At 43.9% G+C, this 15,286-nt stretch overlaps 2 protein-coding genes across 2 annotated transcripts in view; one reads left to right on the forward strand and one right to left on the reverse strand.

Moving 5' to 3' along the window:
- Positions 1 to 9,477, reverse strand: part of ASF1A (anti-silencing function 1A histone chaperone) — a 30,047-nt gene extending 20,570 nt beyond the window's left edge. The window contains exon 1 of the mRNA XM_086926734.1: positions 9,036 to 9,477. Coding sequence (XP_086782860.1) covers positions 9,036 to 9,144 — 109 coding nt within the window. The 5' untranslated portion in view covers positions 9,145 to 9,477. The remainder of the gene's footprint in view (positions 1 to 9,035) is intronic.
- MCM9 (minichromosome maintenance 9 homologous recombination repair factor) overlaps positions 1 to 15,286 on the forward strand; it is a 441,313-nt gene that overhangs the window by 231,004 nt on the left and 195,023 nt on the right. The window lies entirely within an intron of this gene.

The raw sequence follows: 15,286 nt of genomic DNA on the forward strand, positions 1-15,286 counted from the left end.
CCAGTTTATCCAACATCACCAGGATGCTGTTGTAGATGTTAAGAACATTTAGTACCCTTTAGAGGCCGATTTTAGTGGGGTCCATCACTACCAGGTCATCTGCGTATTGTAATATTTGAAACTTATTGAGGCCTATTTTGGAACTGGCAAGGTTGGCATTTTGAAGCGTCTTCCCTAAATCTGCTGTGTACAAGTTAAAGAAAGTCAGGGCAGCCCTATTTTAGACCCAGGTCTGTAAAGCATTTCTTTGTTATTGCATTGCCTGCCAATTTAACTTTGTCCACATTTTACTGTATAAGGAGACGATGCCACTCAAGAGGCCAGATCGGATAACCCAATTTCTTAGCTTATGTCGACAGACCCCATCGAATGCGCTGCATAGGAGGACCTTTAGCCGTCGCTCTTCTCTTTTTGGAAGCATATACTCATGCTTGGCATCCACCTTGCGGGAGCAAGCAGGGGCACCCCACAAGCACGAGTATGTGCTTCCAAAAAGAGCAGACTGCGCACGCACGCAGCCCTCGCGGGCCCTCTCTCCTCTTGCTTTCTCTCTCTCTCTTTCTATCCGTCTCTCTCTCTCGCTCTCTCTCTCCCCCTCCCTCCCTCCCACCCTGCCATTTTTGTCGGCCCCCTACACACAAAAAGAACAATGAAGTAGTGCTTGTTCATTCGAGGGTTGATTTAAACAAAAAGAGACCTTCCTGAACCACCGAAAAGTAAAACACAAGTCCGTCAATTACCTGAGAAGCCAGTAATTGGATCTCTTGCTCCTCTCCCGATAAAGGCTTCTCCCTACACCAAAAAGCAGACGGCGGGTAGCGTTAAAGAAGGCTGCAATACTCCCCCAAAAAAGTTGAGGAAGCAACATGTCCACTCTTGTAAATACCCTACTTAATCTTGCTGATCCACGCCGCGTTGCCCAAACGATTGCAGGGCGATCCCAAATGACGTCCCTTCTGGTGCCACCGGAAGTGCGTGCCAACAATACTTCAACCAACATGTTATGTTTAGTTTATAAATGCGACCCCCACAGTCCTTTAAACAGCTGTTGCAAGAAAACGAGATTGCAAGCTCACTCACCAGGCCAGTCAATTAGGCCTGAAAACTGTCTTTCCCTGAAGGAAATCGACTCGCAAAAGCAAGTGGGCGAGTACATTTTTCGAGCCCTGCACTTAACAACTCTTCATAGCTTTCTCAAACCCACACAAAAACTCACCTATTTCTAAAGCAGGAATCACAAGGTGGGTAGTAAAATGCATTCAAACTTGCTATCACAAAGCTAACCGGTTGAAACCTGCAGCTCTAAGACCTCACTCCACACACAAAAAAGGCGACTTCCTAGGAAACATTCCACTAACAGATATCTGAAAAACAGCTTCATGGAATAACCCACATAAATTTGCAAAACACTATTGTGTTGATGTCTTCGCTAACCAACAAGCTAGAGTGGGACAAACACTTTTTCAAGCATCTACGTCGACTATTAGCTATCCACTGCTTTTGGGGAGCACTGCTTTACATTTAATGCTAGGCATATGTATCTAAGGCCAACACATGCTACAATTGGAATATATTAGTTACCCTATAAGTATCTATTCATAGCGTGTATTGCCATAGATTCATATGCGACCCCTCTCCTCCCTGGAAGCTAATGGTTCACGTACACACTATTCATAAATAAGCATTCTTCCTAAACTATATCTTTGCATGTTCATCTTTACTGTCTCTCGACTGCTTCTATGTCAAGCTGTCCCGATGAGCCAAAAACAATCTAACAGTGGAGCCGATGACCATGTGCAATACAGACTATAGGTGGATTCACCTATATCTGGTAACTCGAAAGACTTCTTTGAAGAAAAACAAGTTGCAAACGTCCAAGCCCAACACTACATGGCAGGAGTATGCTAGGCATATGAATCTACAGCACTACACACCACGAAGAGATGATTACATGGTTAGTGACACATTCCTTGCCTAACTTACAGCTTTTGCCTCTTTGCTACTAGCCGTACAACTATCATTATTAGTGTTTTTTCCCAGAACAGAAACAAATCTCTTTGTGGGTCGGTTCTCAATGCATGCATAACATCGCTCATCCCCAAAATGTCTCCTCCCTCCTTACTGTGTTTTTTTTAGTCTCACTACTCCGGGTTTTTCCAACCACTCGATCGTTGGCGACCAGTAGCTCCCAGACACTTCAAAGTAGCTCGCAGACTGTGGGGCACTAGATTGGCGCGCATACAAGATGGCAGCAGTGCTGTGAGGCTCCGGCGGGCCCTAAAAATTAATCCTAAATTCCAGATGTGTGCCGATTGCAATATGGTCAGCACATTTCTATATAAAGGGAATATAATGTGGTAAACTAGAACTCCTGTTATCGAGAGCAAAAGAAAATAAATGAGCGTTGCTCGCGTCGGGAACATCACACTGAAGAAGACTGAGACACTGCCGGCTTAAGGGGGCAATCGAGCCAGAGGAATCCGTGAGGACCGGCACGGCCTACGCACATAAAGCAGCAGGCGAGACAAGAGGAGTCGCAATCGAGGTGGGATCCGTTTGAAGAATGTGGACACGCTCTGATATGCCCCTATAGCGAAAATCGATTAGCAAGCATTGCGCACGACTAAAAATATGCTTGCTGCATGGGCCTGCGGTTAGACACGCTGCTACTTAGAAGGCCGGCGGAGCCACGAGGCAGGTGAGTCAAACTACACCCATTTCATAACTACACACATTGTAGTTCGGAGAATGAGACTCGAAAGCCCCTGCAGAGACGTTTATGCGCTCGGAAGCGTCTGAAGTATTGTACTTTTGCGGCTGCATCCTAAAGTCAAACGCGTTGCCTGTGGTTTGGTTGCATCGGCAAACATGCATACTTAAGCGATCACTGAAAGGAGTGGCATGCAAGGGCCTACCATGTTTCTGGCAAGCAGCCCTAGAGCTCCGTACAAGGCCTTATTGGCTCCATAATGAGGGTGCGGTCGTGCCTTCTGAAACAGCTCTTGAGGAACTGTGAACTGTCAGTGATACCGTCAATTAATGCCTTATGAGGAGAGTACGGATGTTTCAAATAGTGCAAATGAGTCCACAAGCAAGCACTGGCCACTAATATAAATAACTGCACGTAGAGGCAGAGACCTGCTTCACAAGGCGCCAGCACCAAAAATCAGCTGAGGAGGCACTACAGTATGCATAGCTAGGACACAGCTGCCAGATATACTTACACTCAAAATCAATTACTAGAGACTAAAGATTTGATACGGATGCCAATACTGAGCGTTAAGGACTGAATTGCTCCAGTGAGGAAAATCAAGCAAACTGTTTGCACTGGATGCAAGGGTCCAACAGGGAATTGCACCAACAGGTCCATTGCCTAACTGGAATTGTTTTGTGTTACGACACCTGCAAAGATAAATGTAAAACGGAGTCAGTCATAAACATTGCAAGCACAAAAGCAGCAAGTCCCTATGAAAATACTAGTTTTGTACCAATCATCGGTAGAACCGACGGTAAACGAGCCAAGCTGATATTAGTCGTTCGTGGGGTATCGAGTACGCTGTGTGAGGAATCTGAACATACCAAACCAAATCATTCCTCAGACACGGCGCAGAATCCGGATGCAGACCTGAAAGCTTTGCTACTCACCAAGAAGCACAGTCTTACCTCAATAGAAACTAAGTTGGATTCAATGTCTACTAGTAGGGAGAAACTAAGATGGATTCAATGTCTGCTCGTAGGGATTCCATCACTCAGAAAATTTTAAAACACGATACACAAATTGCAGAAGCAGAGCACAGGATATCAGAGCTGGAGGATACGTAGGATGGCCGCAAAGAACAAATACAGCAAATGAACCGCTTGTTGAGGGTAATTGCAGGCAAAAATTAAGATATCGAAGTGTGCTCCAGGCGCAATAAAATACGTATTTTTAGGATTCCTGAAAGTACGAACACAGGCTGCATGATTGAATATATAGAACGGATGTTCCAAACCATTTTTGACCCGGACACCTTTTCTTCATACCTGGTTATTAAGAGGGCACATCGATCTCTTGGACCAGTGCTCCCACCAGATCCCGACCCCAGACCCATAATTGCAAGACTTCTTAATTATTGCGATTGTGATGCGGTCCTTAGGTTAGCTAGAGAAAAACGACAACTCCAGTTTGAAGGCAACGTGCAGTCGATCTACCCAGACGCTGTCACCCTGGCTTGAATTGACAGCAGCCGACCTACGAGATTCAACTGATGGAGTGGTGGTCGCTGAATACACTATCCATAATTCTAACCCCCCAAAGGTTTGACTGAAGCCCAGCTGAGATCAGGATATGGTCTATAAAAGAACCGTCCCCTCGTCCTTTAAATGACGGGACGGACTGTTTACTATGGTGGGCAGAAAAGGACATAGATGGTATCAGTTCAAACTCGTTAAGCATGTTATTAAGCTCTTCCACCTGGGCAGAATGCTCAAAGTGAAAGCCCCGTATCCTAGCACACCCCAGCTCGCTCATACAGGTTCTTTTGGGATCACCACAGGGGTGCACATTAAAATCCCCTGCCACCGTAAGTTTGTGGGCAACAGGGCCACAGGACTGCCTTAAAAGGCAGCACAGCTGAGCAATCTTGCACTCCCCCTGTGCGCTCACCGCATTATAAATATTTATATTACCCATGCTGTCATTACCTCTCCTTAAAATAATAACTTGAGAGTCTCCATAAGCAATGGGGAAATGCTGGATCCTACGTTTCACAGCTAGTGCTATAAATATAACCAGGCCACCCCTAGCTCTGCCATAAATTGACAGGGACGCTGGAACAAAGAAAGCTTTATATCCCTCCAAAAATAGGTTACAGTTCACCAGCCATGTCTCCTCCAAACAGATCACAGAGAATTGCCTGATGAACTGCACCCATGAGGGGTCCTGAAATTTCCCCGCTATGCCTGCTATGTTCCATGACAAAAGGTTATAGGCTGCTGAAAAGGTAATCGCCCCTTGAGGTGCTACTGGAGATGGCACCAGCTGCTGGGGATTAACCGACCCAGTCAGCTCCGCCCTACAGGGCGCAGCGCTACTAGTAGTAAGGCAAGGGGACTCCTGTTGGTGATGTAAGTCTCGAGTGGGCTCATCGCTCTTATGCAGTCAGTCGCACTCATCCAACCTAGAGCAGAAAATCTGTTTGATAACTCTAGCTGAGGGGCAGCGAAGTGCCCAACCAGGCGGGACATCCCCCCATAGGATTGGAATTGGCTACCCCCGATAGGTTCGAAGGGTCTTTGATTCCCTCTATTACAAGGCATACCAAGATTATGGCCCCTTGTAAGGTCGGCCTTATAAAAAATAAAAACAAAGGCAGAATCTGGATACCCAAGTCCCTGGGAATCTGTTCATAAAAAACACTCCTTAAGATTTTTTCCACAGGGAGTGGGCTATTGAAAATCAGGATGATGCAGTCACACCCACCAGATTTCCTTGAACTACCTATCCAGCACACACGGCGTGCCATAATGATATTGCGTTCCGCCATTGGCCCCCCAGGGGTGTTACACGATAACCAGTGGGTAACCTTGTTCTTGAGTTGATTGAAATCCTCCTGGGTGCCTTGTGCAAGCGGTGGAACATTCCTCAGAATTACTACCAGTGGTGTGGATTGTGGTGGGAGATTAATGACAGCTGAATTCAAGGGGGCATTGGAAGAAAATCCCTGCCGCTCAGCCGAGATATATCCTGGTCTATTAATAGCCTGACCCTGGTCATTTGTAGGTAAGACCCGTAAGAAACCTTCCTTGTACTTGTGCTTGAACCGACGGCCAAACCCCCTAGATCACTGGGGGCCCCATTTTCGCCACAGGCATGGGGACCGCTAGAAGAATGGAAATCGGGGGCTGCCCCAGAAACTTGCAAGGTGTCTGTAGTTATATTAACCTTGGTCAGATCCAAAACCACCGGTTGAGAAGAATTAGTGGGTTCTAAAGGCTTATGTTGAACAGCTAACAATTGCTCAATACGATTTAACTTAGCCATGATGTGGCTCAACTTGGCATCCAACAGGCAACAAATGGTAGATTTAAGGGCTTCCAGCGTAGCCAGGTTTAATATATTCAGAGCAAGCGACTCTGGAGCCTTGTTATTAGGGACAGACTTGGGAGGTACATTAGGTTTGGTCTTTTTAGCTTGGCTCCCCATTGGTTTGCATTTCATTTTCACGCTCACCCTAGACCTGGGAGTCACCCTTGGAAGTTGTAGGACATCATCAACACTGAGGACTTTCGCTGTTGTGTGGTTATTGTTACCACCCGTACCTTCATTTCCTAAGGTAAGAGAGGAGGTACCACTCTTCCTGTTCCCCGCGATCACAACGGGCGACAGTATTCTGGACGGCTGCTCCCGGGGAGTTTCTAATAAAGGGGATAAGGCCTCATTGACCTGAGAGACATTACCCAACCCGGGGGGTTCAAGTGTGCTCACTATGTCGCTGGTAGTATCCTGTGACGATTTATTTGGCCCACCCCGAAAAGTGAGAAGGCCATTAGAGGGAGATCTAGAGAGACATCTGTTCACTAATTCAATCTCCTTGTCAATGACTGAGGTGGCTCTAGACAAAAAGGCGTCCATGGTTGTACCAGTAGACCTAGTTGTAGCTTTTGCCCCTTCTAGACTGACTTGAGTCTTCCGCCTCCCCATGGCTCCAAACCAGAGTGAGCTCCCGAGACTTGCAATGAATTAACAGCAAGGTAACAGATATCCACGGGCAGTTTTACCGCAACAAAGATATAGGTAGCCACAAGAAAAACCCAGGTGGAGGCTACTTCTCCCACATAAATGGGTGATACCACAACACTTCAAGTAATACACCTACACAATGGAGGCAAGGTCACTAACCAGAGTTCAAAAAATGTCATACACCGATAATAGAGCCAAGAGGGATGGCCCAGCCCAGTCTCCTTCTGGTCGCCTCTCTGTGGCTCAGGCCCCCAGCGTTCAGCGTACCTTTCCCGCGGAGGCTATATTAAATGAAGTGAGCTGATCGTGCAGCGCACATGTTCACGTAAAGTCTTGTCCAGGCTTCTAGAAGTCGAGTGGCTTTTCAATTCCATGCCTGCTACTGCTGTGCTGAGCACGTCTTTAACACCTCGTCCAGTATTATCGGGTGTGCTGCAGGGAACTAGCGCACCATATTGCAGTGCTCTCACCAAATGAGTCTTTCTCTTCCTCGCTTGCCTGCCCAAGGAGTACTTCCTCCACTCTCAGTTAAGCCAAATAAGACCATGTTTTATGAAGCATGTTTATTCACTTAAAGTTCCCCCCATTCAAACAAATGTATTTTTCTGTTATAAATATGGGACCACATCGACAGGGCACTGGGTGCAAGATGCTTGGTGTTTGTAAATGTGACACTTGAAAATTAGACACAATTTAAATGATAGGTTTTACAGAATGCATATAAACCAAGTTAACTGTTTAGTTTAATTTTCCTGATACAGTGAAAAATACAGCCATTATTTTAAGTTGGCTAAATTTAAAGTGCAGAAAAATGTTCCAGATTCTAAACATTTTGGCAGAACATTTTTCTGCACTTTAAATTTCTCCCATTTGTATTATACATGTAACGGGCCACGTACAGCAAAAGTTATGTTCGGTGCCACAAGTACATATGGCACAGTCTCTCAGTCACCTGTGCACAAATATAGCCCACTCATACGCACACACATTAACACAACCCCAAAGACCACGCTCTCACTAACACAAATGGCGGCCCTGTCATTGTACCCCTAGTCAACACATTATGTTCAAGCCATAGCATCTGGCTGTATGGAATATTAGGCTTTAATTCAATTAACCTGGGTGTGGGGGTGTCTGGAAACATGAGTTGTTTAGCCTTCAGTAGCTCACAATGATTTTTACTGATCAGAAGTAGCTCTCACTTCAGAAAATGTTGGAGACCCCTGCACTCATCAGATTTACACCTTCTATTTTGGCATTTGCTCAGGAAGAAGCTACAGACCACAGAGCTTACCGTGACAGGAGAAATTCCTAATCCAAATATGGCGGTTGTTGTTTGGCATGTCCAGGAAGCATTTGAATTCGGTCAGATGTGGCTGACTGCAACCCTGGATACAGTATTATGGTCTCGAGATACTGGAATCGCAAATGATAGCTCAATCTGAAGATAGCTAGGGCGCGGGAAGGGGTTCACTGAGAGATGAGGAAACTGTGAAAGCCATGTTCATGCTTTCTGTTTTGATATTCACCCTGTTGCTGCCAATGTATAAGCAGGGCATTAAGACCCTGGTTCGTTGTCTGAGGCTATTAAGTGTATTAATGCTGACCTATTGGAAACTTAATAAAGAAGGTTTAAAAAAATGTGGCTGACAGGGTAGAGGGTGGTTGGTCAAAATGTTATCCACAAGAAATGTAAGGTGCAGTCTGACGTGTTAAATACTGGTCTCTGGCTCAGCAGAAAATGATGAACACCAACTATTTGTATTGTATTGGGTTATTAAGAGGAACGATAATAATGTCGATATTCTACCTACATAAAGTTAGTGTCCTTGACATTAATATATGCTTTCAGGTCTTTTGTAGAGAAACCAGGTCCCCAACACAAACATGCCAAGTCCTCCTGCGCCAGTAGTTGACTTGTTTGTTTGCATTCTGATACTTGCACTCCAGGGTTTTTTCCACCCGGCAAGGATCCAAACTACAAATACCCGAAGGCAAACTAATTATAAGGGGAGATTGAAGTCGGAGCTTACAGAGACCGCTTGGTGCACGTGCCCTTGCGAGCGTTATTATTTAATAAACCCATGTGTTGGTGCCTGTTGCATCATCACAGCCTCGACAGACAGCAAGGCGAAGTTAGGTTGTTCCCTGCTCAATTCCTGACAGCTGAAGCGCCACGGTTAATGTACCGTGCATTCTGCCGAGGTTGCACAATTTTAGAACGAGGCCCGTGCAATTATCCACCACTGCAATCTACCAATCCCAACCCCAAAACCCGTCTAGTACCCGCCATCCACCGGGAAAACGCACTCACCTTCGGAGAGGTCCTCTATGCACTCGAATGTGATTTCAAACTGGAAGGGGTTCTGGAAGGGAGACGGGTTGTCCAGCACCACTACATTGTTCACCTGCACCTTTGCCATATTTCGCAAACACCGTCTGTGGAGGCGGGCGAGGCAGCACGTTGAAGCGCGCGGGGGTCTCGTGCGGACCCGTGTCGCGGATTTCAGCCAGCCTGCCGGACGGCTGCGGCAGAAACTTTTCCTTTTATTTTTTTTATTTACACCACGAACATCTCCATATTTGACGAGCAGCTCCCCAGCTTGTCTCTACTCCGAGCCATTCCGCCGTGCTGCTGCCGCCAGCCTTTCAGCCGATTGGGTGCAACCCGGGCTCCAGCCCTCCCACTGGAAGCCAAAGGCTCATGAATGCAAGATGGGCACCTCTTGGCAGGAAGGGCTGGAGCCTTCGCGGGGGGCTCCCCCTGCCGGCAGTCGGTGGGTGTCACAGCTCCCGCAGGAGGCGGTGGTAATCAGTTTAGGCTCACCAGAATAATACCCTGCTTCAAACTCGATGTGATGGAATGTTCTCATTGGAAGGCCAGTGATGCAACTGAGTACATACGGGCACCCTTGGCGCAGGGGAGTTAATTTTTACACTTCCTTTGGAAATGTGCCTTTATTTTGCACTGCAATTCACGGTGATTTACAGACAGTTCCCTGAGACTACACTGCATTTGCCAGCTCTGTAAAATTGATGAAGTTTAAACTGTTAACGGTGGAATGCTGGGTTTCCATTATTTAAACCTGTGTTAAAGTAAATAATATTTGCGACATCTCTAGGTGTCCCACACCGCATGAGTGCATAACTGCCAACATGCCAGAACTTCCAAGAGCTCGAAAGAGGGAGGTCTGTATTTTGGGAATTGACTAACAGGTGAATACAAAGTATGGAAAATATCAAAAAAAATCTGCCAAGGAAAACCGAATCTCCCGCCTAAACTGAGAGGGTTAGCATGTATGTGTTTTAGTTCGTTATCAAAGCATACTCTTTTCTTTCTATTCTGGTAAATGTAGATTTGCTTTTCTTATTGTGAATCCAATTTACAGGTACGGAATTCTAAGGTAAACAAGGCTGGCCGAGTGAGCATTATCAGAAGACATGAAAACACACAGTACCTTCCAGAAAAAAAGCCACTACCCTGTTACAGGTTATACAACACAGAAAGAACTCCTTTTCAAAATACGTGAGCCAAATTAGGTAAATAATGGCTTTAAAGGAGCTTTTATATGAAAAAAAAATTCTAAAACAGAAACAAACAAAAAATGCGTATCTCTTAAAACAACTGCTTCATATTTCCTGTTCTGCTATTTGTAGTTTTAAGGCAAAAGTCAAGTGTACTGTATCAAGGCAGATACAGCAGATAGACTAAATTCCAGAAGAATTAGTTCGAGTTCAAAAAGCTTTATTCGAAGTGTAAAAACAATTCGTAAAAGCATATGCAATACAATCACATTTTAAAATTCATAACAATTACACTTTTGATTAAAAGATCAATAATACAATTCAGTTTAAAAATTCTTGCGAACAGGAAGAAAATTACAGAGGGAGCATTCAAGTTAAAATAATGGTTAAAAATTAGTACATCATTACAAACTACGGCTATTCAATCATAACGGACCTTCTCAGTCTAAGTATTGCTCTCAGATACATAATTATGGTGTTAATGGTATAATAATCACCCAATGTCCTCAATTTATTATATGCTTCTCTTGACTTTCTTACTCCCCATGATAACAAAAGGGGTCTCAGAATTTGTCGCCTCGGATGGGAATAAAAGGTGCAATAAAGGGTACAATGAATATTTGATTGAAATGACACCTCATCACAAGGACAGCTTATTTTTTCTCTAGACCAGTCGTTACATCTAGGCAGGGTTATTAGTCTATAAAAGGTTTCTAAACGGAAACTTGTTAAAAGCCTGCGAAAGAAAAAAGGTTGGTCTACTACAAGATATAGCTGAATGTTCCTGTGCAATGTAACGTCATAATGATTGGTGACTGTTATCTTGGTCCTTTCCTTATTCCATCTTTTCATTTCAAGATGTTCAAATAGAGTTTTTTTAAAACAGATCTTGAAACAAACTCCATAGTAGTTGGATTTGAGAAATATTCAGGGTGACCAATTTCGGATACAAGATTTTTTATGTAAGAAAACAATGCAATATTTTTTACCCAATCACAGACCAAGCAGTCCTCTATTATAGTTCTGTTTAATTCCGTGGCTGGGTTAGTCCGAACATTGTGCCAGAGTAGAATCGGCGCCATTTTTATAATATCCGAAATATGTTGTAGAGCAAGTTCAGCATGGAGCACATATGTAGATGTGCTCTTTGGGACTGCCAGTAAGTATCGTAGGAATTTATTCTCGATACGTTGAATGGCTTCCACAGACTGCGATCCCCATAAGCCCGCCCGTAGGTTCCAATTGTGACGCATTTAGCTTTAAAAATTTGGAGAAGCTCCCTAGCTGGCCTAGATCCTATCTTTTTGGCAAAGTTTGAGAGTGCTCCAGTTGCTCTATTAAAAGCTAGAGCCCTCGCATTTACAGCGGGCTTCCAGGTGGCTCGTCTATCAAAGTGCACTCCCAAATGGCAGAATATATCCGCTAACTCCACGCGCCTATTTTCAAGGGTAATCATACAGGGTGCTCTCACTTTATTCAGTCCACATGACATGGTGAATGTCTTAGAAACATTTATGTGTAGCCCCCTTTCCCTCATGTATTGTGAAAATGATTCTACTGCCTTTTGTAGTCCCCTCCTTGTCTGTGATAGAATCGCCGCATCATCAGCGTAGAGGAGAATTGGTATGGGTTTTCCTTTAACTACTGGATAATCATAATAATGTTGTGTAAGAAAGGAACCCACATCATTTATATATAAATTAAAAAGCAGGGGTGCGAGAATGCACCCCTGTCTTACTCCTCTGTGGATAGGGAAAAAATCGGAACATTCCCCTCTTTTGCCATATCTTACGCGTGCACCAGCCCCGGAGTAAAGTTCTTTAATAAAGGTAAGTATCCTATTATCCAACCCAATATCCATTAGAGTTTGCCACAGAATATCATGCATTACCCAATCGAACGCAGATCTAAGGTCTACGTATGTTACATATAGATTGTTTTTTTTGGCATGTATATATTTAGAAGTAATGAGGGAAAGATTTACGCCTTGCTCTATTGTCCCTTTCCCTTTCCTGAATCCATATTGAAGTGTAGATAGGACATCATGCTCCTCAAGCCATTCCTGTATACGGGCAAGAATGATCCTGCCTGCCATTTTTATAAGGCCATCTAGGAGCGAAATAGGCCGATAGCAGACAGGATCATTCCTGTCCCCCTTTTTATATACAGGAACCAAGACTGCCTCTTGCCAGGTCTCAATGAAGCCGATTTTATTTGAGCAATTTAATACTTTTGTGAGTATTGGGACCCAGAGATCAGGGAGATTTTTAAAAACATCAATGGGAACACAATCTGGTCCAGGGGCTTTTGCCGCTGGGCTTTCCCTTAGTGCTTTTTGAACCTCCTCCCTTTCAAACTGTAAATCTAATGGAAAGGAGATACATGTATTTTCTGCTATAGTTCTTAAATGAGAAGAATCTTCTAAGGAAGCTGGAGTGCTATAAAGGGCCTGAAAATGTTTCACCCATTCCTGTGCTGATATGGCGTTGTCTATGCGGGGGCCCAGCCGATCTTGGTAGAACGGTGCGTTTACAGCCTTCCAAAAGGCAACGTTATCCTTTTGTTCAGACGCCGCATGAAGAGTAGACAAGGCTTTAGATTTAAGATCTTTTTTTCTATTAACAAGGGCACTACGATACCTACGTCTTGCAGATTGAATCTGTGTTCTAGTTGATGAACTAGAGTGTAGAACTTTTTTAAGTACGGAGAGTGCCCTGGTACAGTTTGCATCAAACCATCCGGGGGAGCCCTTAGCTATATTACGAGGGATTCTCACCAGGAGCTCTTTAATACAAGAGCAGATTTTAATAAAAGATTCAAGGACAGAAGTTGGATCTTTTTCTGGTGACAGACATATGTTAATTTCCTTATGGGAACCAGTTATCAGACTTTTTATAACATTTTCTGGGATTACCTTCTCCCACTTAATGCAGAACCCATTTTGTTGCCCAAGAATAGGATTCAAGTCATACTGAATAGACTTACTTTGGGCTGTATTACTCGAGACAAAATTATAGGTAACCGAGATAGGGTAATGGTCGCTCACCCCAGTAAGGACAGTCTCCCAGTTAGTTACTAGAGCGGCATATCGGGATGAAAGCAGTGCAAAATCTATAGTTGATTTTGCTCCCCTTCCATTAGAAGTTGGACTAAATATTTTCGGAGGGGTGCAAAGCTCGTTAGTAAGGGCTAAAGAGTAAGCTCCCATTATGTTATTCAGTAGATCCCCAGTCTTAGTGTGGGTGAAATGGTGATGTATCACCCCTTGATTGTCATCCTCCAGACCACACACCCCCTGTAAGCTCATTGGGCATAGGGAGCAATCAAAATTGCCTACCCATATGAGAGCCATATCACCCAATAAGCTTTCTTCGATGTTATTAAGGGTGGCTGAAAGTTTTTTAATGACCTTCTCTATTTCTGGTATGGGTATATTGTTGTGAAAATTTATTATAATTAAGTTTTTTTGAGAGCCCCAAGTTGTGATTAAGATTAGGTAGTAACTACTATCTGTATAGCTTTTTAAGACGGTTGGGCCCGTGGTGATTGATAGATACAGGGACAGACCTCCCTTAGGTCTACCTCTTCTACTAGGTATAGCTGGAGTAAAGAACGTTTTGTATCCCAAAAGGTGGAGTTCTTCAATTGCCCATGTTTCCTGCACGGCAATGATCGAGTGGGTCATTGTTATTGACTGCCAGTTGGTATCATTGATTTTTCTAGCAAGGCCCGCCACATTCCAGGTAATTATTGAGCCAGGAATTTCTCTGGTGGAAGTGGATAATGGGGTTGGTGGATCATTTGAAGGTGCTGGTATCAAATCAGCTATAATCGTTTGAGGAGAAGCACCAGTTATATCTCTCATGTTATCTCTAGGTTCAGAGTGAACTAACAATTGTTCACCTGAGGGATGTAATTGAGGGTCAGGGTTTATCTCACAAGGGGCACCCTGGGTACGTCAGTCTAGACCATCTAAACCTAGGAGAGCATGGTATCTATTAGTTAATGAGAGTGGATAGTGATAAGCCTCTTGGTTTCTCTGGTAATGAAACTCCAGTTGATATTTAGGTAATATCAGAGTCCTAGGGTAGAAATAATTTAATTGCTGGAGCTGTATACCCAGGTTCCCATTTTCCTGATACCAGTCATTTAAGTAGTTCATGACCCTATAGTCTTTAAAATTAATTATTATTACGTCACCACTGATGTCCTTTGGTCTCACACCCAACCATTTTGTCCTTCTCACGTGTAGTATCTCTCCATTGATGTTTGGGGGAAGGGGTCTATTTCTTTTTAACCAATATATGGTTTTTGTTTTTGAGACTCCTAAAGTCCTCATATTGACCTGGTAGCAATTCAGGAACCCCCGTCAGCACAGCGACGTAGGGGGCTGATTAAGGCGGAAGAGTAATTTGGATCTCTGGCCGAGTTCTATTTTCTACTCTCCTTTGGGTAGTTGGGTTATTGTTAGCAGGAATGGAAATATCCTTGTTTTTAACCACGGTGTCCTCTAGTCTGTTATTATTTCCTCCACCGAATACACTATTTACTGAAGCAACCATCGTACTTTTGTCCCCAGTATTTTTTAAGCCCGGTTGATTTTGGGATGGAGATGGGAGATCATTAGTAGCCAACTCAGGCCGAGATTGTTGCACATTATTTGTGTTTTCAGATAAGGTTTTAGGTTTTTTTTGCCCTTTGGTTGTTTTTATGTCGGGCCTGTGATGTTTCTCGTGAGAGGCTGGTGGGAAGGTAACTTTCCTACTTACTGTATTCTTAGTATTCTGTTTGATAAGTTCCCTTGTGAGTTCTACATTGGTTTGTGTTGTGCTTTCCAATTCTCCTAGCTTTTCTGTGATGATGTTTAGCCTCTGTACTATGGGTAGTATTAAAGATTTAATCAAATTCTCAAAGTTCCCAACCAATTCTTTAATTAAAGGGAACTGTGCTATTTCATTATCTTGCCCATTTCTCTCACTAGGTGTCCGTTCTTTTTCCATGCTTTTAACATTCCCTTCTTTGGTATACATTTTCTTCCTA

This window comes from Lissotriton vulgaris, chromosome 6 (assembly GCF_964263255.1).
Source record: "Lissotriton vulgaris chromosome 6, aLisVul1.2, whole genome shotgun sequence".
Classification (NCBI taxonomy): Eukaryota; Metazoa; Chordata; class Amphibia; order Caudata; family Salamandridae; genus Lissotriton; species Lissotriton vulgaris.